Source organism: Mustela putorius, unplaced genomic scaffold (genome assembly GCF_011764305.1).
Source record: "Mustela putorius furo isolate JIRA1106 unplaced genomic scaffold, ASM1176430v1.1 tig00000275_pilon_pilon_pilon, whole genome shotgun sequence".
NCBI classification, from domain to species: Eukaryota; Metazoa; Chordata; class Mammalia; order Carnivora; family Mustelidae; genus Mustela; species Mustela putorius.
The window spans coordinates 10,520,986-10,548,687 of record NW_025421341.1 but is presented as its reverse complement, the minus strand read 5'-3'; the positions used below and the strand labels follow the sequence as shown (position 1 = coordinate 10,548,687).

The window sequence follows — 27,702 nt, the reverse complement described above, 5'->3', positions numbered from 1 at the left end:
GCACCTTGGGCTGTTAAGGCTTCAAGTTTGCTTGGATATTATTTTATAACCAAAGGAAGAGAAGTCTAGGATGTGCCAGTATTCTGTGGCAAGCAAGGACCAGACTCTATTCTTTGGGCCTCAGATCTGCATTTCATCAGCCACAGAGAACATTGAGGAAAGGAAGAAATGTGATTTCCTTTTTACTGTTGATACATACAGACTCAACCACTGCCTGGGAACTTGCATACAGTTAGGTTAAAGAATTTGGGGTGCCAGCCTTTCTTCTTGAATTAGGACTTGCATCTTTACTAGCAATAATATACTCCCTCACCAAATCCCTCAACTTAGAACTCAATGGTATCCTAGTTTGGTAAGATCATGGAATCTATCAGAAACATACCAGTCCTCATTTCCTGTAAGGAAAGCAGTATTGAATATTTTCGATTGGCCTAAACACAGAACCTAAGTGATAAAAACACTGAACTAAATACAGGTGATTCTCTGCACGTAAATGATGGTAACACAATCAGATATACTCTGACTTGGGGTATACCTACATTGAAAAAATGAGCAGTAAACTGTAACTTTTCTCATTTATACAGCTTCTCTTCCTCCAATCCAGTATACTTGGGCTTAACACGGTCTCAATCTGTGTGCTAAATACTGGTTCTGTTTCAACTCAACAATAGAGTGGAACACATACACCTGATTTTTGTTAAAGTAATGTTCCATTAAATATGTTTCCTTAAAAGGACAGTGGAGAAACTTTACATCTAAAACACTTTGAGGACACTTGCTTCCTTGTTTATAGAAAGAAATATGCCAAAACACTGCCACAATCTTAATTAGTAAATAAGTAAATAATTATTAGTGATTTGATATAGGGACTCCTAACTCATACACATTGGCACACATTCTTGAGAACATTTTATACCAAACTGGTGAGAATCTGGTTAGTTCATTCAGCATCCTTATATAAGTCTAAAATATTGCTTTTTTTCCTTAGGGCACTATAGACAGTGAGACTTAAAATGGAAAAGAGCCTGGCTTTTAGGAAACTTTTTAAAATGGCTCCATTATTGAAGATCACCTATTGCACAAATATATACGCATTAACCAAAGTCTCTCAGGCAACTTCCAAGGTTGGACCACAGTCACAACTCTTCCAAGTACTCGGGATTTATCAGAAAGATCCGACAGTACCACATTGTATGAAAGGCGGACACCAGCTCTTCAGGATTCATTCTCCATTTAACCCATCAGTTAGAAGTGAGTCTTGTTACAAGCACTTCTGATACATAATTTTATTTTTCTTTAATTTGGCTGTTGAGTTCTAGAAACCCAGTACTGGCACAACATACATAATATTGGTATCTTGAAACTCTATGAGCACTCACCATGGTGGGACTTCAAAAAGCCCTGCATTAACACGCTGAAAATACATGAAATGATATCCTTGGGCATTCAAAGCAGGAGGATGGAGGAAATTCGACAGTGTGGTGTGCTGGTGAACAGCGTGAACTTTGAAGCCAAATCAGTTGGGTTAAATTCTTTACTGTCCTTTACTAGTTGTGACCTTAGAAAAATTACTAAGCCTCCCTCTGCCTCAATGGCATTATCAGTAAAATGGAAGCCAAAATTGATGCCCACCTTGGTGTGGAAGTTTAAATGATGCAGTGTAAAGCACCAATCAGTGCTGTGTAAGTTACCAGAATATTCCAGTGATAGCTCATAGAAGCTATTATTAACACTGTATGTCCTGCCAAATGCTCTCCAACGATCAGCTTACTTAAGACTGCAAAGTCCCAGTTAGTCTATGGGTAAGGCACTTTGATCTTTCATTAGAAAGGCAAACGGCAGGATACCTACTAGAATAACAGGTTTCAGACTCTGGCCACTGGGGTGTGAAGCCCTCGGCTGGGCATCAGCAGGTGGGCCCGGAGCTGGGTCACTGCTTCTCCTCACCAGCAGTGGAGTGCCTGTAGGACAAAGTAAGAGGTGAGAGGTCAGCAGAACCCTGGGGAGGAGAGAGTGCAAGGGTACAATGCAATTTAATTAAAAAGGTTTACAACATGCTTTTATGTAAAAACATTCTATTTCTAAGGATGCTTGTAAATTAATCCATTTAATGATCTTTTGTCATCTATTTACAGACCTACACATGGAAACAAAATCTTGCAATTCTCTTCTTTCCTCACTTGCCTTTCAAAACAAGACTTTGTACTTAACCAAAACCTTTAGGCAATGCAGACGTTGGCAGTGTGCAACTGAAACAAATCTAGAGAATGTATCTGAGTATCAAAAAGAATGATTATCCCGCAGACGAGTGAAGAGGTTCACATAGTCAGTGCAATTTGCTTTTCAGTAGAGCTAGAAGTATAGTTACTGCTGCCATTTGGTGCTTCCCAAATCTTTTGAATGACAATATACATTGAAATATATTATTTGCTGGGGTTAGAGCATTAATGTCTATTGAAGTATAGAAAGAGATTGGTTCCATTCTCTTCCTTTTTTCCTGAAGTCGATAAAACTGGTAAGGAAAATAAGTTAGTTCTTCTAAAATAATATCTTGATTTCTTTTTAATTTAATAAAAAGCTTCCACTATTAAATATTTGAGCTAGTTATTAAATTCTGAGAAAAGATCATACTATTAGAAAGTTCAAGTGAAATTCAACCTTAACAGAGCTAGCGGTCTAACTAGTCTGCCTACAATTAGGCCTAAAATAATTTGTTTCATACAAAATTGGCCATTGTAGAGGAAACTCTCAAAAAAATCCTTTTGTGGTCTAAAAATTGCTCTCTTATAAAAATTAACTTTTAATTCACACACTTTGGGGGAAAAATGGAAAGCAGGAGAAATGCAATTCTCCATTTATCAATATTCTGCAAAATCTTCCCCAACTCTCTTGAGCTATTGCTGCTTAAAAGAACATTTTTTCATATTTCATTTTATATGGTACAGTTACAAAAAGTGAATCCATTTTGAAGTTATTTACAAATCTGATTTCCAACATTTTTATTCTTTGTACAAAATATAGATGCTAATACCTTCCAACTTTGTTCAGACTCTTTTTATCCTTGTTTTTAAAAAAATAACTTCTTTTATAATAGGAAATTAAGATCTACTGAGGATGAAATACTAACCAAAAGGTGTTATAAAGCCCAAGTTTACAGCCCATTATTTCTTTTTTATTAATAAACATTTCACTATGTTATTCCCTAATTCCTCCATTTCCATGTAAAAAAATTTCTTAAGCAAGTGACATAGCAAGAGTTGTATGGTTCCCAACTCTCTTGAATGAGACATTAAATGAAAATAAGTAGGAGTGAAAATATCATAAATATCTCAAGGCAATAGGGTCTCAGTCCTGTACCAATATTTTCCCCGATTCAGGTGATCTGAATTACTGTTAATATAAAGTGAACAAATCTGTCTAAAGGTGATATCCTCAGAAGCAATCTATTATCCTAAAAATTAAGAGGAGATTGGAGAAAACTCTATGAAACTCCAGTTAGTTTCTAAACATTTAAGCCAGACCAGACCATTGCATGCCAGTGATCTAAAAACAAACAAATTAAAAGCAAGTAAAACCAGCATGGAACACCAAGGTCCAATAATAGGTTGATTTAGAGGCACAGAAATGGAAATCTTAGTGACTGACAACTGTACTGTTTTTTCAGCCGAGTCATACACACATATATGAATATATACAGAATATACGTGTGTGTGTGTGTGAGAGAGAGAGAGAGAGAGAGAGAGAGTCCTATTACTTTTCCTGGATAATAAATATATTCTTCTTAAAGCCACCCTAGATAATTTTCTTGCAACTCCAAGGACATGGTTATGACTCTTTACTTATCACCAATATCTGCTGTTTCAATAACAAAATGTTTAATTATTTAAGACATAATTCTATGACAATATGAGTTTGAATTTGTGCATTCAATCAATAGGCCATAATATTACAGGGTGTTTCCTGGGACAACACAGTTCAGTTTGGTACCAGTGTACCCACTATTTGGATCATTAACAAAAAAACAAAGGAAGGTGGCTAGACCTTAAACATACTTCCAACTCATCTGGAATAAGCTTTGTTCTTCTCTACTTTTTTTTGGATTCCACACTTAAATGTCTCCTGTTGAGTCACCTTCTAATTTTCCTTTGGCTGTCTTAATGTGTTAATAATAAGCATAAATCATTTCACACTGGAATTAATAATGAGCATATTTAAATATGAACTGCTATCTCAGAGAGTTTTAAACAACCATTCCTTTGGCAATTTAAAATTCATTTGATACTTGTATTTTTTTTTTTTTAAACTGCCAAGCCTCATTTGAAGGTGCCTGCCAAGAAGAGATGAGTTACAACTTAAAGGACAGACAGATGCATCCTAATAGAAGTAATTCCAAGTACTGGAGACAATTTGGGGGAAATCCTTATATATATGTAATAGACTAGAAGGCCCACCTTGCAAGCACCACTAACTGAAACAAAAGGAAGACAACCACATCCAGTTTTAGAGAATTTTCTGTGGGAGGGAAAAAGTAAATAGCACATGACCTCTGCCGTGAAGGAGCTTATAACCTAACAGTGAGATTAGACTCGACTCTAAGAATGATCATGTGTCCATACAGTAAAGAGGACCATGGATTTTGGAGTCATGAAAACCGAGATTCACCTCTCCTGTCTCTGTGACACTGGGTGGCTTGGTGACACATTCTCATCATTTAAAACCTGGTGATAAAAAAAAAAATCATCGTGTTGATAGAAGGCTGAAATAAAAGAAGGCAGGCATGGGACATGGAACCCTGCAGTCTGCAGTTTTCATGCAGGAAATCCTGCCCCCCCCCATAAAATGAACTTAATAGCACTTGGCTCTTGTTGTGAACAGTGTCACCTGCTCAAAAGCTGAGCACCGAATTTTCCTGAAATAATATGTAAATGAGGGCACCTGGGTGGCTCAGTCCATAAGCATTTGCCTTTGGCTCATGTCAGGATCCCGGGGTCCGGGGGTGGAGTCCCATGATCGAGTCCCATGTGGGGCTTCCTGCTTGGGGGGGAGGGTCGTCTTCTCCTTCTCCCTCTGCTCCTCCCACCGAGCCTGTGCTCTCTCTCTCACTCTCTCTCTTTTTCAAATAAGTAAATAAAATTTATAAAAAGAAATAATATGTAAATTAAACTAGTAAAACATAATCCTGTGCTGAACCAGGTACAGACTTACTATAGAAATCAAAGCTTTTAAGAAAAAAGAATGAGGGTGTGGGAAGGGAACTGAAAATGGAAAAAAATAACCCATTATTCATTGGTATTTTTTAGTTAATTAAGAAAGGACTCTTATTATTAGATTTTAGAGGCAAAAGTCCTCAGTTCAGCTCAAGAGAACAGCAGTATTCCTTGGAATCAGAGTTTAAAAGCTACTGGTAGCAAAGCTCAAATAAAATAAGAAATGTTATGTACCTTACAGCATAAAATCTTACACAACTGCACTATGTTTTTCTACATGGTTAACTATTTGAGGCCTCACTGTGTATCAGGAGCTATACAAGGGGTGACTACTATTAAGATGAGTAGTCATGGTGCTTGCTTAGGCTTTCTTTTAAAAAAGAGGATGTGAGGCCGAGGAACAATTTGCACAGAGGTAGACATCAGCGCGCTGTGCCAGTGGGGTTAGCTATGGATTATTGAACACACACCAATGAACATGCACACCGTAGACTGGATGAGTCCCATTTTATTTAAGCAGATGCACAGAAACTTAATGGAAGCCAAAGAGCACCAAAGAGAAGCAGCATCCCTCTCAGCAGAAGAGCTGCTGATCAAGTGTGTAGCTGCTGGTGACTCTGTCCTTGACGACAGGGGCTTGCCACCAGGAAAGTCTGAATTCTTTCCGGAGTCCTGTTCACGAATGCCCAGGGCTTATGTGACACTCGGGACAGAATCACTCACTGCACTTCCCTTTACAGAGATACCTAGACTCATCAGGTTCTCCAGGCCTTGTGCCAACCAGCACAAGAGTCAGTTCCTGGATGTCTATAGATGATGCCGCATCTCCCACTGCTGAAGTGTCACCATTCGAATGATGGCAAAACAAGAACTGAAAGGGGTACACAGTTGCTTGTCCAATGTCCTTATAAATGTAAATAAGGGGACAGAGGAGGATCACCTGCTTCATATTGGAGAAAAGAGTTCTAAAAGAGGCAGCAACTAGTTAAAAGGATCAAATGGGTATATTAATGAACCGTGGAAGACATAAAGGCCAATTCAAGTTACCCGTGTAAGTTTCCATCTCTTTATTATAATTTCTCTCTCTCTCTCTCATACACACACACACACACACACACACACACGCACACACACACACACATATCCCTACATTTGGAAGATGTGTTTGGGCTGGAATTAGCTTAAATGACAGATGATGTGTTGTACATAAAATTCTGTTTGGGAGATTTTTGAAAGACATCATTTTCTTTAAAAAAAATTATTTTTATTTATTTGTGGAGAGAGAAAGAGCCCACCATAGAGCACTAGTGGGAGGGGAAAGGCAGAGGCAGAGGGAGAAGCAGGCTCCCCACTGAGCCAGGAGCCCAATGCAGGGCTTAATTCCAGAACCTGGGATCATGACCTGAGTTGAAGGCAGATGTTTAACAGACTGAGCTACCAGGTACCCCAAGATTTAGACATTTTAGAAAGATAGGCAGTTATCGAGACGAAAACCAAAGCCCAGAAGAATCACCCACATGATACCTCAGTGGGCAGAGGAAAAAAACATCACAAAGGTACAGGTTCTAACTTGTCTGGTAAGAGTAGAGATTTACCTAAAAATGGTTAATGATTCTCCTGAGCAAAACCAAAAGGCTAACTTGTCATCAGTACTAGTCCTATTCATTCTAGAGTGACTGATACCTAAAGAGCTTAAGGGCATCCCAGCTCACGTGCCATCAAGGCACGTGGTGGACTCAAGCCCAGAGAGACCTGAAGGGCAGTGAGAGGGAAATGGATAGAGACTCAGCGGTCGCCGGCAGAAATGGAACGAACGGTTAACTAGGAGAAGACATGGGAGAATTTAGCAACGAACATGTATACAAAGCAAATGAGAAGCATAAAAGAGGCGTCTAAAACGTTTCTTATACTTCTTGCTTAGGGAAGAGAGGGCAATAGGAAAATTTCAGCAACTGCTCTGATTTGTTTTAGAAACAAACAGACAAACTCAATGTTTTCAATCCAAGATGTCTTGAAGTGTGTGAAAAACAAGACACTGATGTTCAGTTGGGCATCATGAAGAGGAGTCTGAAGTTCAGATTAGAAATCATATTGGCTTCCAGAATAAACAAGCAGAGATAAAGATGAGGTAAACAAAATGTGAAAAGGAGGAGTTCGTACAGGTGTATCAATGGCATCACATACAAAACAATGAGAGAAACAGAATTTTACATTCTTACAGAAGCTTCAGAAAGAAAGGGTATCTAGAATGAGAAATGGCAAACAAAGCCACAAAGGCAAACGTACAGCGAAGGCGGCGGGGGGGGGGGAGAAAATGGAGAAAGGGACTGGAATTTCCAAGATAAACTGTTTACGTACAGAGGGGATAACCTGGTCTTTTTAGAGTTTCAATTTTCCTTTGCTCTAAGGGATTACTTCTGTAGTTACTGAATTATCAAATCACCAAAACAGACAGTTTAAAGAAAGAAAACATGTTCTCTCGGCAATGCTACTGACACTGAGGATAACAAGATAAATACAAAAGGGGAAAAAGCTATTGAAATACACCGAAATTGGTAAATATTTCACTTTGAGGATAAAAATAAATTGCAAATAGTTAAAAAACCTTAGAAACTTAAAAAGTGATAAGTAGGAAAAGACACATTTTTCTAGGTAATCAATATTAATAGTATATTAATAATATTAACAGTAGGCATGGGCTGCATCTGGGTTTCCCATAGTACCTTTCCTTAATAGAGTTTGTACTAGCACGTAGAGGAATGCCTTTCAATTATCCTGTACTTCAACACCCACTGAATAAATTTGATGTTAATTGAATCACTTTGACATTAAAATATGGACACATCCTCCTGGGATGTGGCAAAGTGAGATGGGGGGCTCAGGAGGGGGTCTTCTAGAGGAGGCACTGGCAGCGCCTAACTTCTAGGAAGCTGTTCTACCTCCGAGGCTCACCTCTCTCCTCATCAGCTAAGTAAGTGTGTTGGGTAAGCTACACCCAAGTCCCGTGCCAGATCTACAAAGAGATAGTTCCATGATTTAGTAGCCATTTAGGAAACTGAAGTCCAGAGAAATTAAGTTTCTAAGTCTCTTGGACTTGATTTCTACTCCAGCCTTATTTCCTGGACACTGTGCTACCGCAGGGTCACGTTCTCTCTGAGAGCAGGTGCGTGAGAGAAAGGGAAATGACAGCTCTCCGACGCCGGGGCCCTCCTTTGCATCTGAGGAGGTCAGCAGAAAGGAAGATTTGGATAGAGAGATACAGATAAAAGGCAAGGGTGGTGGGGATGTGTAGCTAAAAGCTACAAACATTAAGCTACGGCCCCATGGGCATGTCTGGCAAAAGGCTGGATGTACCAGCCAAGGCACAGCGGCACCTCTCCCAGAGTGCGTGATCTCTCCTGGGGATTGGCTTAAATGTCTTACCAGTATTTTCTTCCTAGTAATCCTATTAATGCCTCAATTTAAAAAAATGAGTGAAAGTAGTGCATCATTTGTAAAGGAGACAACCAGATTTTCTTTGTTGTAAGGATTTTATGGGTGCTAAAAAAGGCTTTTCAACATATACCTAACAAATTCCATTGCACTGAAATCTGGAGACCCATTTAAAAAAAAAAAGAAAAAAACCTGGTAATAATATCAATAGTGGCACAATTTATGGCAGAGGACCAAGAAGAGACCACTTTCCCTACAGGAGTGCTTGACCAGCCTTGGCGCCTGGCCTGTGATGAATGAGGCAGCTGTGACATGCTTTCAGACACCATGATGGAAAAACCACACAAGAGAAACCAACTCAAATTTTAGCAGAATTGTAGCTGTCCAAATACTTTAGTCTTAAATATCACTCCTTTAGGAAAGTAGCTCCCAGTATTGCCATAAAAGGAGCAAAGAAGTTCAAGTTGATGAATAGTATCATTTTTTTTCTTTCATTGTGGGTTGCAAAAAACATGCCTGTTCAAAAACATGAAAGGACAAATGCAAGTAATTCACAGAATAGTTACCAGTTACACAACAGATATCAATGGGCATATACATGATAAAAGATGTTTCACTAGTTGGAAAGCCACTTAAATTGGAGTACCGCTGCTATAAACACAAGAGAGGGGGTTTTAAACTGACCTTTACTGGAAAATTATACTTTTTTCTGAAAATGGTTATGCCTTCAACTCACAGTATATTATTGCTGTATTTCTGAGGACACATGCTTTTTCTTATATTGAATTTTTCACATTTTAGCCAGTCGATATACACAAATCTAGAATTTTTTTATAATGTTTAAACCACTTGACAATATTGATGTACTCATGCTATTTAAAGTCAGCTAATGCCATGTGCTAGATATGCACTAAGTCCCAAGTGTTATATTAAAAACAATGGCAAGTAAAAAAAGGGACAAAACTCACTTTATGTGTTTCAGCATTGCTGATGAAAGAAATACAGAAGTGGTCATTTTAGTTAGAGTAAAATCTAAAATATTAAAAAAACAAAATATCGACAAGTTACAGAGGGATTTCAACACAAGCAAAGGTCTTGATTGAAAGGTATCCAGTTAAAAAGAAACAAACCATTAACAAACACAATTAGAGATATCCAAATTAATAAACCCAAATAAAAGCTTCCAAATCATAGAGGTGGAAGGAATGGAAACTGACCCACCCACATCAACCTCCAACTTCTTGTTCTGGCATTCAAGGACCTCATTGCTTTCCCCCAACCTACTTCTCTGATTACATCGTGTATTGCATTCCTTGCCACGTGGTTCACACCAACCAGGACCATCTGCCATTGCCTAAAAATGCCCTATAGACTCAGCGTTCATGCTGGTTCTAATCTCTAAATTATTGTTCTCTACGACGGTCAGTTGTAAGCCTGTCCAGTCTTTAAGTCATAAATAACTCTACTTCTTTGAAATACCAGATACAGATCTGCTACGGAACTAAGGAAGCGTAAGTTCGGGGCCCTGCACCAGATCCCAGGAGGAATCTAAGTAACACAACCCTGTGACCGTATGGTTTTGTAAACTTTATGTAAGTATAATAGTTCCATTGCAGTGAGTGAATTCTATCTCTTTCAACTCTAAAGACTCCTCCTGATGGATGAATCTAGAGTGGCCAAGGACATTTCTGGGATCCAGTTAAAGGGAAAATCAGTTGGGTATGTATCTCATTTGAATGTAATAGACTATATTTGTATGGTTCACAGACAATATTGTGTATAGTTATAAGCAGTGAGGTGTATAGAGTGTACAGTTATTCCTTGGTGGGGAATATAGGTAGAATCCTGGTACTCACTGTGTTGGTTCCCCAAGGATCATGACACAAAGGTAGAGGGCCCCTGACATATGGAAATAACTCTGTTCTTTTTGTATCCACATAGAAAGGTGTGGATGCTGGAAGATGAGGAAGATATGAAATGCACAAAGCCAGAAGCTAGTCTACAGAAAATTCTTGCACTCACCCGATGTATAATATTGCATATAATTCAGTATTTGAATAATTCAGTTCTCACTGATACCTTGAGAAATAGGAAGTTCTCTCCTAGATGGAAAATGCAGCATAGAATTAAAATTCCCATGCTATCCTCTCTAGCAGTTTCACAGATTACAAGAATGTATGTGCAAAGCTCCCTGTTTATACATCCCAAATATTATTTAAACAGCATTTCAAAGAGCCACTCTATAGCAAAGACTGAATCACTTGTTCATTCAATGTATAAAAAACATTACATATGAAGAGGTAATTGAAGAACATGCAGTCAAAAATTGTAAGGAAAAACATGTAAAAGAGTTAATTTTAGGCATTTTAATATGTAATCAATTAGTGTATCATTAAATATTTTTTCATATTTTCTGACATCTCCAGTATATTAATTTGTAAACTGGTGTGGTTTTCAATCATTCTAAATAAGTCTCTTATATTTTTTAATTTAAAATGTATGCCCCCCCCGCCTTTTTTAAGAGAGGGAGATAGGAGGATGGGGAGGCACAGTGGGAGAGGGAGAGAATCCCAAGCAGGCTCCATGCCTAACACAGAGCCCAACATGGGGCTCGATCCTACAATCAAGAGTTGGATGCTCAACTGACTGGGCCACACGGGAGCCCCTTAATCTCCCCAGATGTGGTACATTGAGAACCCTACAAATTGTAGATCTGCCCTGTACCTTTTTAGGGTATGTCACATCCCACTTTGACTTAGGTGTCTAGTTATAGTTGTATTTTCGTTGTATCCCCTTAATTTACCAATTTAACACGTAGTGAATGCCCAGAATAAACTGGGCAGCCTTCAAGGCACTCTGGTTATTATCAGCACACAGCACACAAAGGTCTTCCTCTTGTAGAGCTTGTAGAAAGCTGGAGGCAGATAGGCGACACTAAACCAGTATACATATAGTATGTGTATTTTAGATAAGGATAGAGCAAGTGCTTAAGCAAGACTGTGAGAAAGTGATGGGGAGGGAGCAGGATGGGGGAACATGACACCATACGTTCCTTAATGGCAAGCCCCTCACCTCAATCTCTTAGGACCCCTGGCAGAGTGGGTAATTAATGGATGCACGCTGAACTGAACAAAGCAGTACTAGAGGAACAAAGATCAAGTTCTAAATTCAGAAATCTTTGGATTCTGAAGTGCCCCAGACAAGAGAATTTTGTGTGTGTGTATGTGTAAGCAGGGCCTATGCCCCAGTATGTAAATAAATTGTTACTGTCAGGTTTGTTTCCCACTACCTAACACTTTTTTCTTCATCATCAACATTTATTTTAAAACAAACACTAGTCACACTAATGCGGCATACGTTATCGCCCTTGCAACTTAATGATAAATGAGCATGAAAGTGACATCAACACCAGTGTTAAACAACCACAGTAGAGGCTCTGAAATATTGACTACAGTCTTTTCAGTCACTGTGGTTTAGGCCACTGCCCAGTCAGTTGGTCTTCCAGTTTTCCAGAGTCTACCACTGTATTTTCTAGATATTTATGAGGTTAATAAATATTCAGAAGATTTATGATAACCTGTGAAATAATTAGAAGGATAATAGTTGAGTCTACTTGAAAAGAGACTTTAGAGGAGCTTTTATTTATTTATTTTAGATTTATTTGAGAGTGAGAGAGAGAGCATGCACAAGCAAGCATGAGTGGGAGAGGGGCAGAGGGAGAGAATCTCAAGCTCACTCCCTGCTGAGCGCGTAGCCCGATGATGTGGGGGTCGATCTCAAAGTCCCGAGATCAAGACCTGACCTGAAACCAAGAGTCAGATATTCAACCAACTAAGCCACCCAGCTGCCCTGAAGGAGTTTTTAAAAAGCATTTTGAAATCTAGAAAATCTACAAATTGATAAATTGGTTGAAATAATGATTAAGGTATTTATAATATTTGTAGTAGGCAGATGGACACATGATTTGAGAGACTAACGATGGGCATCCACGTATGGACGCTGCTAAGAAAACAGGCGTGAACCACATGATGGAGGAGCAAGTGGTTGAGGAGACAAAGGCTTAGAAGAACTTCCCTAGAAGGTCTTAAAATAGGGGAGTTTAAATTTAATCTAATTCAAACAGCAGTGAGGCCTCCAAAAAGGGATAGTCCAAAGCACTGTTTTCAAGTATTGAGAAATTGATTTAAATACATTTTCGAAAGACATTTGCAGATTAATATGTGAAAAGTGTTTACCAAAAGAATAACTGGAGCTATCCCAATGGTTTCTTTAGTAAGTGAGTCTTAGTATGTGTCCAGTGGAGTGGCTTTGCACTTGGGAGGACGGTTTGATTCCGTGTGGAACACAATGGGGATGGTTCCTTAGGGCAATGATGTTGGTCTATTCCAAGTGTTTGTGGAACCTCTGTTTTGTCCTAAATTTTAGGCCATAGTTCCCATGGAGTTGAGAACAGCCTCAGAAAGACCACTTCACTAGCTCTCTGCAAGATGAGAAAGGGAGAAATCAGCAATGCCTTCAGGCCATTCAGCTGCAGTTGCAAACAATTACTGGCAACATCAAAGTACTAAATTCAAATCACCAAGTCCTTCATGATAGATGAGAAACATCCACAAGTCAATTTAAGGCATCCTGGGCACAAATCTATATGACTTATCAGCTGCATTGGAAACCTTTGATCATTACATTTTATTGGATCATTCAAAGTCCCTGGCAGGACTGGAAGAAGTGGTGCATTATGGAGCCACCGTTATTCAAAAGATGGTTTCTATGCCAATGCCTATGTGCCCCAAATGTCCTTTGTGAGGCACCAAAGGAATTTGATGCCTCTCAGGGCCTGACTTCTGATAGGAAAGGCATAGTTTCTGTTTTAACAGCACTTAAAATTCTAAACAAGAATCAATCAATTGAAGTTCAATCCAGCAAACACAGAAACCAGGCTTTCCTGGCGAGGAAGATGTCTAAGCAAAGTGCCAAGGGAAAATGTGACTCTATCCTGTCCTGCATGGAGACTTTTCCAACATTTGTAACTGGTGCTTGAGACCTCATGTGCTGACCCATATCCACTCCTAGAGCCCACGGGTCAGCTTTGACCCCAAGCACCTTTTACCTTATGTGTTCAGTAGGCAGGGGTCATGGTCTGCCCATGCTGTGGAGCTGGCCCCAGCTGTCCAAGCCTTCGTGACCTCACATTAGATAACTGAAATCTAATCCACTTGAAAGTACCCTGGAAGCCCACCCAGGTGTTTCATATGGCTGTTGTCTTGCTACTAAATAGGTCCATTACACAAGCTGGAGCACATTACACCAGCAGACTAATTCACCCGGCGGCATAGCAAGGCAATGATCCACGGACCGTTATCGACTTTTCTGTGTAACCCCTGGCATCAAATTCGATGTGCATCAAAATCCAAAGGCCACGAGTACAGAACTAGATTGTGTTTCTATGATTCTTTAGAAGAGGCAAACTGCTCTTGCTAACAGCATTAAAACTCTAACTTTCAAAGGAAAGATTGGGACATAAATAGCTTGATGATACTAAGTGTGAGGAATATAGAGTTTGGTCTGATTTTTTTTTTTAATTTTATTTATTGTCAGAGAGGAGAGCACAAGCAGGGGGAGTGCAAGAGGGAGACACAGTATCCCTGCTGAGGGCTGATGCGGGGCTCAATCCCAGGACCCTGGGATCATGACCTGAACTGAAGGCAGATGCTTAACCCACTGAGCCACCCAGGCACCCTGACTTTACAATAATTTCCACATCTAGATTTTTGGGAGCCAGAGGAATGACTGGGTTCCAATCAATTTAGATAAAATGAGCCAAAGACTAGAAATCTATGACTATTTTAAGGGGCAGAATAAGTGGGTTTATATCACTGTTTTTCGCATAGGTCCTGGGAATAAGCCAAATTATACCAGAACATGAGATATTTATAAAGTTGAAGGGGATACCTGTTTCATGTGGCTTTTATCACAGGCCCATCTTATTGTTAAGTGTTGCATTTTACTAGGTTAGTATTTCCTATAACCAAATAGCATGAAATAGACAATTCTGATAAGAAGTGACAGAATAGGGACGCCTGGGTGGCTCAGTTGGTTAAGCAGCTGCCTTCAGTTCAGGTCATGATCCCAGCGTCCTGGGATCGAGTCCCACATCGGGTTCCTTGCTCGGCAGGGAGCCTGCTTCTCCCTCTGCCTTTGCCTGCCATTCTGTCTGCCTGTGCTCGTTCTCTCTCCGTGTCTCTCTCTGACAAATAAATAAATAAAATCTTTAAAAAAAAAAAGTGACAGAATAGCAAATTAAAGCATAATCTACAAAGATTAGAGGGAATTCGATTAATACAATCTAACAACATGGACATACCACCTACGAAAAGCACGAAGTCGCAGGAGCTGATAAGAGGCTGGTACCTGAATCAGCTAGTACTTGAACTTGTCAAAGGGTTCTTGAGACATTTTTTTTTTTAAGCCTTCTTTAATTTGAGGTGAAGGATCATAATCTCATCCTCAGGTCTTCTCAGGGCAACCAAACCAATACACTGGTGTTTCAGAAAAGGCTGACACAGAAAAGGAGTAATTGCCCTTATAGCTATCCACGGAAGTTGGGATGCTATCAGAACCGCCTTTGTATGTTGCCTGCCGAGGTTATCTCCTACTACGGTATCCATCTAGATTGGAAAACAGACACATGTGGGCGCGTGCCGAGTTGCTTCCACAGAAGAAACATCTGGGCTTCAAAATGCAATAGGGTAAACCAGAGGTATGCCAGGAACATCACCGGAACACTGAATTTGTTCCTCCCGTGTACACAGCTACATGGGATGTGTGATGGGATCATTCCAGTTTGTGACAGTCTTTGGTTATGTTCTTGAAGCCTATCCAATATTTTTACAAAAGGCTTGTGAGACTCTGTCTGTAGACCCTGGTCATTTTCGATAGTAGTTTCTAAAGGGGCTTCAAAGAGAAAAATCAGCAATTTCCAATTAGACTTAACATGTCACAATAAGATGACTTCCTAACCAGCAAATGTCGGATCCTTTTTTTTTTTTTTAAATTTTTTATTTATACATTTGTCAGAGAGAGAAAGAGAGCGAGCGCACAAGCACGGGGAACAGCAGGCAGAAGAAGAAGCAGACTTCCTACTGACCAAGGAGACCAGTGGGGGACTTGATTCCAGAACCCTGGGATCACTACCTGAGCTGAAGGCAGATGGTTAACCGACTAAGCCATGCAAGCATCCCCAAATGCTGGATTCTTAAAGCATCTGAGAACATATTCAAGGAAGTGGTGAGGAAGTACATCCTCCGTGTGGAGGTTCAAGAGCTGCACAATCACATGACGAAAGAGTCAGGCACACTAGACAGGAGGACTCTGTGGCCACGACACAATCCACGCCAACTGCCATTCCTATATACACATTCCATACGCCCTTATGTTTAGAATACAGATTTCATCAACCCTTATGTTTAGAATAGATTTCGTTTCCTATCTAAAACAAACATATGGTATCAAACAGTCTTTTAATGCTCAGATTTAAATTAGTTTTAAAGAGATAAAAAGACTGAAATAGTTCTGCTATTTGAACACGCTTAACGACAGCAATATTTATATAAACATGCTGGCAGAGGAAATGTTAAGATCCTTACATCTCAGTGGGCCCACAGTCTCATTTTAGAAACGACACGTTTACCTAAAACATTCATAAAACTATATACAGATATGGTAGACGGAATGACTGGGAGACCTATCTGCAACCACTTTTCAGAGCTCAAACAAGGGAATTCTGACTTACAAAGGCGCCCCTAGGACCCAACCCAAGTGTTCGTCAGGAACGGCTCGCTTCACCTGGTGGCCACATGGTGACTGCTAGTTTTGTGCAAATACTCAGCCAACGGTCAGAGTGTGCTCAGCAGTCCGCCGCCCCACAGCTAGAGTTCAGGCTGCTTTCTCAGACATTTACCTCCGGGGACTCTCTTGATCCTTGAAAGCAGGACTTTTTCACTTTGTGGGTTGCAAAACACTTATAAGGCTTGAAATCCATGGAAGGGGTCATGACCAGCATTCTGTACCACGGACGGTATAGAAACTGGTACAGAAAATACCAGTCTGTGTTACACATAGTAATGATACACTCTGTTTCAAAGCACAGTAAATACTTATATGTGTGTGTGCTGGCTTTCTGGCTTTGAGCCATAATTTAAGGTGTTCGAAAGAAAGAGAAAGAGCTCTGAATTTACCTTGGAGGATGCTCCATGGCAAGCTTCAACCCCAGACTGGCTTGAGGGGTTTCTGGGGGGTTACGAACTCCACAAAGAAACACTTGCCACCCAGGAATGAGACCGCTAGTCTACTTCCAGAGTCATTCTGTTTCTGAAATTTTATGTCCTGCTTAACATTCATCTTGCCTAAACATTTATTGGAAACTTGCTCATTTTAGGAACAATGCTAAATCCTGGGGAAACAAAGATGAATATGACATAGTCCTTGACCGCAAAGGGCCTTGGAAAGACTGACTTATGCGCAGTAATGTGTAAGATGATGTCAACAAAGATAGCCTAGCGATCACTGCAAAGTGCTATAGGAGGGAGAGGGAGAACACGGTGAAGTGGTGGAGAGGGCTTCGCAGGAGACTCGACGCCTTGGTGGACAGGCAGTCACCGACCCATTCCCTCCCGTGATGTCCAAGGCCCCCACTGGGAAGCCTTTGCACTGGCTGATCTCTCTTTTTGGAATGCTCTTCCGCCTTCCCTCAGAACAGTTCTCTCATGGTCACTCTCTATTCCTTTACCCAGTTTCCTTCTCTCCATGGCAAGGCAACCATCGGAGATGGTTTGTGCATCTGTTTACAGCTATAGTTGCAGACTCGGCCAGAAAGGAAGCCTCTCCAGAGCAGAGATCCTGCTTCTCCTTGCACTGCTGTAGGCCAGGACTCTGGGACACTGCAGGCACTGTATAGACATTTGTCAAATTAAAGAAGGACTTGAGATAGTCAGGACTGGTGTAGGTTGAACAATCATGCAGGGGTACAGGTGGGTCTGAGACAGGAAGTGCAGAATTAAATGACAAATCAGCAATACAGGCTTTTGATTCAACTTAGAAGATGAGATGCAGAGTGTGTGACCCCACGGGTCCAGGAACTGGGTGGGCATGGGGAGTGAGGGACACGAAGTCGGAATCACCCTTGGTCCTCAGGGACAGGCCACTACCCAGACAGGGTTTTTACATGTCTGTTCTAGAAGAACCCAGGCCACTGATCCAGCTCCATGGAAACAGAAAAACCAGAAGCACGACCTGTCAGTGCTCATACTCCAGCATTTGTCATGTTAAAACCAAGGCAGAGAATTGGAAAGCCACGCTGCCCAAGAGAACACTGTGGCACAAATTCCACCAACACACCCAAAGTATCAATTCAGGGAAAAAAAATCATTTATTTATTCCAACTTTTTCTTCACAGGAATGGCAGGTTCCAGGCAACTCCTCCATAATCCTGAATTTTCCGAAATGTTAGCGGCGAGTTAGTTAGCACAACTAAAGGAGACAGTGCATGTGCTGTTCGGGCAGGTCTGTGGGAGAAACGCTGACATTTTTGGCAAAAACAGCAGACCAAAGACAACAGGCGTGCAAGCCCATCGCTCCGTGGCCGTGGAATCGTTCTGATCACAAGCCACACGCATGCAATCGCTGGCATCCAGAAACCCCTGCCTAATAGCTGAGAGCAGTTCGCCTCCGCTATCTAAGTGTCACAGACTGAACACACTGGTGCCCGACCTAACCTCGGCATTAATACCTGAAGCACAGCCTGGGAAAGCTCAATATTCCGCTGCAGGAAAGAAGATAAAAAGCAATAGCACAAAGACGCTGCTCGTTTTAGTGCTGCTAGTTTAACCAAATGCATTTAGTCTTTCTCTTGCATCTAAAATGTCTGTCATCTTCTCTTGGTGGGATAAATGATACTGAGACACTCCTGCAGAAAGCCCATTCCTTGAAGGCTTTTGCATATGCCAAGTGGCAGAATGAAAGACCCTGATCACACTCCGCATCGCAGGGTACGGATTGGGAGGTTACCAGGGGACATGCTGTCCATAGGTCTGCAGCCAGAGAAAACCACATGATCACCACCTACACTGAAATACACAACTAATCCCTGTGGTCTAACATATTCATAATCTGCTCGGGAAACAAGGGATAGACCACAGGAACTCTCAGGGTGTACGTGTCTCATGTATCTGTAGGAAACCTACTCACATCAGATGGCTTCTTCTCAGCTCAGTCTAGCAAGACAAGGAATTAAATCATGGTGTTTTATCAGAAAGAGCTGATTAACATATCTGGACCAATGTCCATTTAGTCACAACCTCCATTACCGCAGCTAGAAAGTCCCATCATCTGGGGGTCATCTGAGTACGTATGAGGCACATTCTTAAGGAAATGTGAACTTCTGCGAAAAATGATGGTGCGGTCATTGCTATCCTCCTCAAGATCTCACCAAGCATCAGGCATGATTCTAAATGCTCTGTGTGTTTGTGAATCTTCACAGTAATTCTAGAGCTTGAGTATGACTATTAAAATCCATTGCATGGCAAAGGAAACAGAGAGCAAAAGAAAGTTTGGTGATTTGTTCCCAGCCAGACAGCAAGGACAGAGTAAGAGTACAATTCTGACCCAGCCAGCTGTCTTTAAAAGACTGTCCCCATGTCTGCAGCCACAGCACAGCTTTCTAAGGAGACTCCTGTGAACAAACCAAAGCACATTCTGCCAGATCAAAGTCCTGGACATGCTAATGTAAAGCTGTACTTGTTTTCTTTTCTTTTCTTTTTTTCTTTTTCTCTTTCTTTCTTTCCTTTTTCTCTTTTCCTTCTTTCTTTTTTTTTTTTTAAGATTTTATTTATTAGAGCAAGAATCAGAAAGAGAGAGAGAGAGCATGAGGGGTGAGGGTCAGAGGGAGAAGGAGACTCCCTGCTGAGCAGGGAGCCCAAGGTGAGACTTGATCCTAAGACTCCAGGATCACAACCTGAGCCGAAGGCAGTCACCTAACTAACTGAGCCACCCAGGCACCCAGCATTTGTTTTCTTAAGGACCTGATTGGTTGAGTCCACAAATGAAGGCATCCTTTAAAGGAGAAAAACCTAAAACTGACAATTACACTGAACTGAAGTTGCAAAAGAAACATCAATGAATGGAATGTCCTTTAAGCAAATGTTTCCTAGTTTTAGGATAGGTATACGGCATCTAGCTAGGGTCTGGTAAGAGAGTCAGGCTCATTCTAATCACAAAGGAAAAGGAAAAGAAGACAGGGAAAAAAGGGAAAGAGAAAAAGAAAAGAAAAAGGAAAAGGAAGATACTGCTGCTAAAAATAAATGAATACCTGAAAATAACAAGAAGACTATGATTTGGGGAAGGTGTAGGCACCAAGAAACCAGCGACCATAGCTATCAGAGGCACCGCCGCAGCTTCCCCTTTCTTCCATATCCTTTGCTGGAAGGCCAAAGGTAGGGACCCATCTAAGCAGCATTGCTGCCGTGTACAATTATTATTTTAATCGACATTGTGCTGTGTTAATGAGTGCCAACCATGTGCCAGATGGTGCTGAAAACAAAGCCTTCTCTGCGATCCCGCCCACTGGGATCACCACCTCTCCTCTCTGTGAAAGCCATCACAAATGTGGTAATGAGCTAACTCCAATGCAACCGAACTTCTAATCCCCCCGACACTTTCTGATTGGGCACTGCACCAAGATTTGGCATAGAAAAGGCACCTGGAGTGCTGTCGGATGATCTCTTCAGGGATAATGGACCAAGGAACTGAGCCTGTAATGATTTCATATCAGTTTGTTCAAGTTCAGTTGCTATTAATTGGGTTCAAGTTCAGCTCCAGTTCACACAATCTAAATAAATAGCTGTTGAAACCAGCTTAGTGCCTGGCACAGTATGTATCTTTGTAACTAACAAGAAGCAAGCAAAAGAGAAAGATGTAGAGGGACATCTTGCATAGATATTGTCTGGTGTAAACAGTCTGCCTAGTGGATATGTGAAGTAAGGGGGCTGGGGGCCCCAACAGTGTTCTGGCTTGTTACAGTTGTGCATGGTTACACTGCTTAACAAATGATAATATTCTGAAGAACTGCGCCTGAAAACAGTTTTAAACATAGGAAAACTTGCACATCATTCCTGAGAACAGCTGCGGGCGAAATGCTGTCTTGAAGTTAACATGGTCTAAAATCTAGACTTTCTCTGTACTTTCCACCTACCTTGGCAATTCTAAGGAATTAATTCTACTGTAATTTAAGTAAAATCTGAAAAAGAAATGTTTTAGACAAATTCACTGTTAAACAGAGAAAAGGAACGATATTACAGAGAAAAAATCTATTTAAAAATAAGGCTTTGCATATTTTATGGGAAAAATCAATCTCAAATCTATTCTGTTCTAGCCCATTAAGATTCACTCTAAGTTGGTTTCACTAGGATGAAATTTAAAATACATTTCTAAAGAGCATTGGTATAAAATTTTGAATGGAGGCATTTTCTAATTCAATGTTCACTGGCAAATTCTGATCGCTGGTAAATTCAGTGCTTAAAACTAGACTGTTCAAGAAGATACTGGCATGGTCATTTAACAAAGTAACAGAATTATGGATGGAAGGCAATTATGTACAGATAAATTAGACAGGATATATAATACACATCTATTTTTTGTGACACAGTAATACACCTTTTAAAGTAGAACTAGTTGAATTTGAGTGAATATAATCATTAGATTTATTATTCTTGTATTGTTTAAAGCTGAACAATGAAATAAGTTGATTACTGAAAGCAGAAAATTATGGAAATAAGGGTAGTATAAAGGCTTGAATTTATTTGAAAAAGGTAAATTCCTGATATTTTGGATTTTTTGGATCTTCTTTTTTTGGTTTACCTTTCCTAAGCAAAAGCAAAAGACATTTGATCACTTGGGAAGAATGTGGCACCCTAACAATGCATCTGAACTATAATAAAGTGCAAGAAAAAAAGACATGTGGTATGGAATTAAAAGGACCAGATTGGAAGGGAATGGGTAGGAGGTTGGGTGAGTCTGGTGATGGGTATTATGGAGGGCACGTATTTGCGTGGAGCATCGGGTGTGGTGTAAAAACAATGAATGCTGGAACACTGAAAATAAATAAATAAAATAAAATAAAATGGGGAAAAAAAGGATCCAGATTCCCTATTTCTACCATTTACATCATGTATGAACAGGTCAAGTTCTTTAACTTAGCTGAATCTCAGTTTCCTCATACTTCAGCTAAAAATGAAAAGAAAATGCATTGGATCATTGAAAAGAGTTAATGTGAATGAATAATGTCCAGCAAAATGCTTACAACGTATTAGGTGTCCAATAAATAGTGTCTCCTCCTTCTTGCCACAGGAGGAGACACTTGCCTCCTGATGCCACATCACAATCCCAGGCACTCTGGTCCACTTTGTAGTCAGCCTTTCCAAAGGGACCACCACAGCAGCTGCTGTGAAGTTAACCCTAAAAAGTAAGGGGTAATCATTTGTGGTCCCAGTCCTTCACTGGAATCAGGCAAACCCGCAACACATACTTTGCTTACTATGTAAAATAAAATTTATTGTACAACATCTAGATAATTATTTTATACTACATTCCAGCTACTCATCATCTGTTCTCAAATCCTCAGGAGAGTTTTAAAATCTGTGTTTGGCCAGTGTGGATGTTTTTCTTTTGAACTGTTCAAATAGTCCTTTTCAGGACACCTTTCCGGTTGTAGACCTATCCATATAGGTTCACGAAATTATTCACATTTGCTTTACTTACTACGTTAGAGTTCTGCTGTTTTGAGGCAACCCATAGATAATTGTGCCTTCTCTGCCCTTCTGTCACCCATCACCTCTCTCTGAACTCTGTCACCCTTTCCACTGAGGTGCTCTGAGGCAAGGTCGCTTGGGGAGTCCCTTCCTGGTCAGATTTCCAGTTCAAGTAGTCGTGGTCTCTGAAGGGAAGGCCTCTAGCGGGACCTCACTTTCAGGCTGACAACTCCCATCTGTTCCCTGTTAGCCTGCCCGTGTTAACCTTTGCCTTGTTTGCTTGACTTTGCTCATCTCTAATTTCAGATGGAGCGCTCAAGGACAGGAGTGGGATATGGTGTTCCGAAAGACCAACCATGAGGGCAACTCATCAGAGTCTGCAAACTGAAGTGCCCTACCCCATAACCCCAGAGTTTTTAAACGTGGAGGGAAATGCCACCTTATGGCAGTATTACCCATCTGACTTTGACAACATACAGACATTTCAAAAATAATGTAGTATACAGAACAAGTCCCCTAAATCTAATAAGCATAGATGGCTTTGCTTTCCCCAGATCCTTCCTAAATTACCAATTCTCTAAAGAAATGTTATAATTGTAAATGTGATCTGATCTGGAAATAAACTTATTATTTTTATCTGAAAATATAACTCTTCCCCTTGTTTTTTATTTAATGAATTTATAAGATAGGGTTTTTTTTTTTTTACCTGTCTGCATTTAAGAAATTCTATGAAGTATTTAGATGAAACTAAGAATAACACATTGATTTAATTTAACAAAAAGGAGAGGCTCTAAGCAACTATTACGTTTCTGGTCTTATAGGCAGTATTAGGTAGTATAAACCCATGCCTTCTCCTTAAGGAACACACAGGGATACTTGGAAACACATGTAAAGTAATACGAACCACGTAAGACAATTTTTTCATTAAGGACAAAGCCGAGCAGTGTAATCCACCAAAATGCGGTACAAGATCTAAAAGGCAACTTGTCAATATTGTCCAAGAGGTCAGAAGGGTCTACATGGGCAGGTGGGCTCAGAGTCACCCAATATTAAGGCTGAGATTTGAATGGCTAGAGAAGATAGGAGAAGTCATTCTAAGTGAAGGAAAAATGCAAAATCAATGATGAAGGGACAAGGATGACCATAGCATGGAGCCCAGGGAAGGGAGTAGGTAGGAACACTAAGCGCACCCAAACTACTCTGAAAAACTGAAACGGCTTTAGGCCACTTTTTTTCATATAAACTAATTGTGTAAGAATGAGCTACGGCACAAATACATCCTTACCTTTTCATGAAGGACTGCCACTTCACCACCATGGGCGTCTACGTCAGAGCCAAAACCCAGAAAAGCAGTTTCTAGCGAGCACTGCCCTGCCCACTGTGTCCTATGTCTCGGCCAGTTCTCTAACCAACTTTGATCTTTATGTTTGCATCCTGGATATCTTTTTCTTTCTCTGTACTTTCTCCTAATTTTTGTCTTTGTCAGTCTGACACTTTTCTTTCAAGAACCATTCCGTCTACCTTCAGGGAAATGTGAATCAAAACCACAGTGAGGTGCTACTTCACTCCCCCGTGGATGACCGTCATCAAAACGACAGATAAGAACAAGGGTTTGTGAGGCTGTGGAGACACTGGAGCCCTTATGTACTGCTGGCGGACATAAAAGTAATATGGCAGCCGTGGAAGGAACGACAGAGCTTCGTAGATGGTTAACCTCAGGGTTAGCATGTGACCCAGGAATTTCACTCCTAGGTCCATATCCAAAAGACATGAACACATATGTGCACACAGAAACTTATATAAAAATGTTCTTAACAGCGTTATTCATAATAGCCAAAGTGTGGAAACAAACTGGACATCCATAACTTGATGAATGGCTAAATGAAATGTGGTATATCCGTAAAATGGAATATCTTTTGGCAATAAATATAAATGAAATACTGATACTTGCTGCAACAGAGATGCATCTGGAAAGCATTACGCTAAATTCAATAAGCCAGTCACAAAGGATCACCTATTGTATGATTCCATTTACATGAAATGTCCAGAAGAGGCCAATCTATAGAGACACAAAGTAGATAAGTGGTTACCTAAGGCTGGGGCTGGGCTGGGGAGTGGGGGGTGTGAGGTTAGGGTTGTTCTGAAGGGGTGCAGGTTTCTTTGTGGTGTGGTAAAAAAAATGTTCTAAATTGTTGTGATGATAGTTGCATGATTCTGTGAATACATTAAAACCCACTAAATTGGGGCACCTGGGTGGCTCAGTGGGTTAAAGCCTCTGCCTTCAGCTCAGGTCATGATCCCAGAGTCCTGGGATCGAGCCCCATGGGCTCTCTGCTCAGCGGGGAGCCTGCTTCCTCCTCTCTCTCTCTCTGCCTGCCTCTCTGCCTACTTGTGATCTTTGTCTGTCAAATTAATAAATAAAATTAAAAAAAAAAACACTGAATTGTACACTTTAAGCAGATGGATTCTCTGTTGGGAATTACATCTTAATAAGCTGTTAAAAGAGTCAGCCATTCTGATGACTTGGTTGTAAAAGGTACTTTTGTTCTGAGTCCTAATAGCTTCTTAGAGCTTCTTAGAGCTGAGGGAGTACTGCAGGTTTGGGCCAGGGACAGAGACTTAGCAGCAGAACCCACTGGCCAAGTAAAACAGAGCATGGAACATAATAAGCAAAACAGAAAAAAGTCAATATTTTATTAATCTACATGTAAACTTGTTAGTTACAGAGCTAACTCAGATTGGTAACCTTGCCACCAACTCACCAATACTTAATTACAAGCGTGGGTCAAGAACGATGAGCCTCTCCTGAGGCGGAAGAGTCCAGGTATAATACACTTACTTAACTGCATATATTATTTTTATTATACCTTTCAAAAGCATTTAAAGTCAAACATTTCTGGAATAATTGCAGAACCACCTGATTCGACAAGGGATCAGCTCAAAACACGTAATCTAGTCCAATACTATGTTTGTAAATGAGAAAATGTAGGTGCCTTATTCGTATGGCCAATAAGTGTGATTTGGTCTCCTGACTAGACTTGCCTGAGCAGGTTACCAAGCCCAGTTCCTGAGACAGATTCGAAGTCTCCAAATTTCGGCCCTTCTTCCCACACTTACTGATCTCATTTTATATTCTGAATACGAAATGGAAGAAATCATGCTCTACACAGTGGATAAATAAGTAGGTAAGTGTACACAGATATATCACACCCATTTACTACCCCAGAGAGTGAATGTCTCAGAGAATTCCAAATCACTCACTCTTAGACTCCCAGTGCTTAGCATGGTGCCTGGCAATAGCGTATGCTCACTAAACACTGAAGGAATTTATAGCTGAGGAATAAACTTTATCCTTTATCTTCTAGTATCACTAAAAAACAAAGATTTCTAAATGAGAGTTCTAGTCCCTGTCTCTAACCACCTATATACCACCTAAATAGCACCTCTGCAGAAACTAACGGTGTCATAAATTATGCTTCCCTCTTCCCTCCCAGCAGCACCCCTTGGACCTGTTTCTACCAATGGTACCACCTTCCTGGCTAGTCATGGTGACAGGCCCAGGGTGAGAGAGGACCCATATAGGACAGTTCAGTAGTGTCTATCACCACTTTGTTTAGGCAACTGAGACTAAGCAGAAATTAAGTCAGTAAGCAGATCACTGATGCGGGTGATGGCCAGGAAGAGCCCTCTGGCGAGCATGAGAGTCTTTTCTTGAGACCAATAAGCAAAGCCAGGGAAAATGGTGAGATATTATTCAAGACAATGATCCAGGCTAGGACAGACATTCACAGAAGTAAAAAGCAATGAGTGTGTGTGTTTTGTTTTTGTTTTTTTATTCCCTTTAGGCATTGTTAAGATGCTATTGGAGTTTTAGATTAGTGAACGGTTACTCTGAATAACCAAAACCAAACCAAAACAAAAACAAAACTCAGAGGAAACCAGCCATCTGCCAAAATGTTCTTGACCAGGAAAGTGGCAACCAAAATGTATCTTCAGAAGCAAGAATAGGAGAGTGACTAAATAAAAAGAAATTAAATTAAATTTTAGTTCATTCATTTTTTTGTTCCTTAGCAGGACATATTTGTTACAATTACCATATTTCCCCAAAGTGAGGGTGCAGTGTTCTGTCTGTGCTAGAAACTGGCTTAACTGGCTTAAGTATCTGTAACCTTACACTACGCTTCTGTAGGCCAGGCACTGGCTTACAGGCTTTGCATTCCCTTGGCAAACCCTGCAAAGGTAGACATGATTACCCAGTTTGAGAGAGAAAAGTCCCAAGACAAGAGAAGGTACATAATGGGGGCAGAGCTGGGGTTTTAACCCTGGTTTAACTCTTACCTCTGTGCTCTTTCCTCCAGACCCGTGGTGGGAGTGGGAGGTGGCAGAGGTTAAAGAGGGAAAATTCAGAGAATATTTGCTCAGCTCTGAGAACAGAATGTTCTGCTCCTAAACATATAACCACGGAGATTTGGATAGAAAGATCCTCTAGTAGAGAAGGGTAATTCACAGGCTGACCAAGCTTAATGGAAATATCTCTTATGAATAATCAATTCCCTTTGTTTTAATTCTTTTTGTACTGTGTGATCTTGTGCCCTGTGATTTGGTCTCCTGACTAGACTTGCCTGAGCAGGTTACCAAGCCCAGTTCCTGAGACAGATTCGTCCTCTGTAGTGCACCGATCGAGTGCTAGAAGTCCACAAATCCATCTCTCAGGGGTCTCAGCCCTTGGAGCCTGCTCACCTTCAGAAAAACTAATAAAATTGTATGTGTGGACCCTAAAAGCAGAGGGGCCCATTACATAAAATTTTTCAGTAATCAAAGGACTTTCATATCTACTCTATGCCACAATGAGATTAATGTCTCTTGAATATAACTATTCCATTTCTGCTAACCCCACCCTAGGTTCAGTGTATTTAAAGTAGAAAATTCTAGACAGTGCGTTTTGTAATTATCCTGAAGTAATAAGTCTTGGTAAGATCCTCTTTACTTCTTGACTTTATCTTGTAAAAAATGCCCAGTTGGTTTTCCCATTCTGGTTTCATTTAGCATGTAAGTTAACAGACAGACATAGACTCAAATCCTGTTTGTTACACCTGTGAAATCTGTATGACTTTGAGCAAGTAGCAAAACATGCCTAAAACTCTACTTCGTCATTCGTAAATGGAAATAATGATGGAATTTATGTATAAGAATTGTGAAGATTAGAAATTCACCTAAAGTGCGTTATAGAGCCTACTGCCTGAAACACAGTTATGTTTATATTT

At 40.5% G+C, this 27,702-nt stretch overlaps 1 protein-coding gene across 3 annotated transcripts in view; it reads right to left on the bottom strand.

Annotated features, from left to right (window-relative positions):
- PARD3B (par-3 family cell polarity regulator beta) overlaps positions 1–27,702 on the bottom strand; it is a 1,046,368-nt gene that overhangs the window by 565,329 nt on the left and 453,337 nt on the right. For all 3 annotated transcript variants that reach the window (XM_004764207.3, XM_004764208.3, XM_004764213.3), the window contains exon 4: positions 1,852–1,961. In XM_004764207.3, coding sequence (XP_004764264.1) covers positions 1,852–1,961 — 110 coding nt within the window. The remainder of the gene's footprint in view (positions 1–1,851; positions 1,962–27,702) is intronic.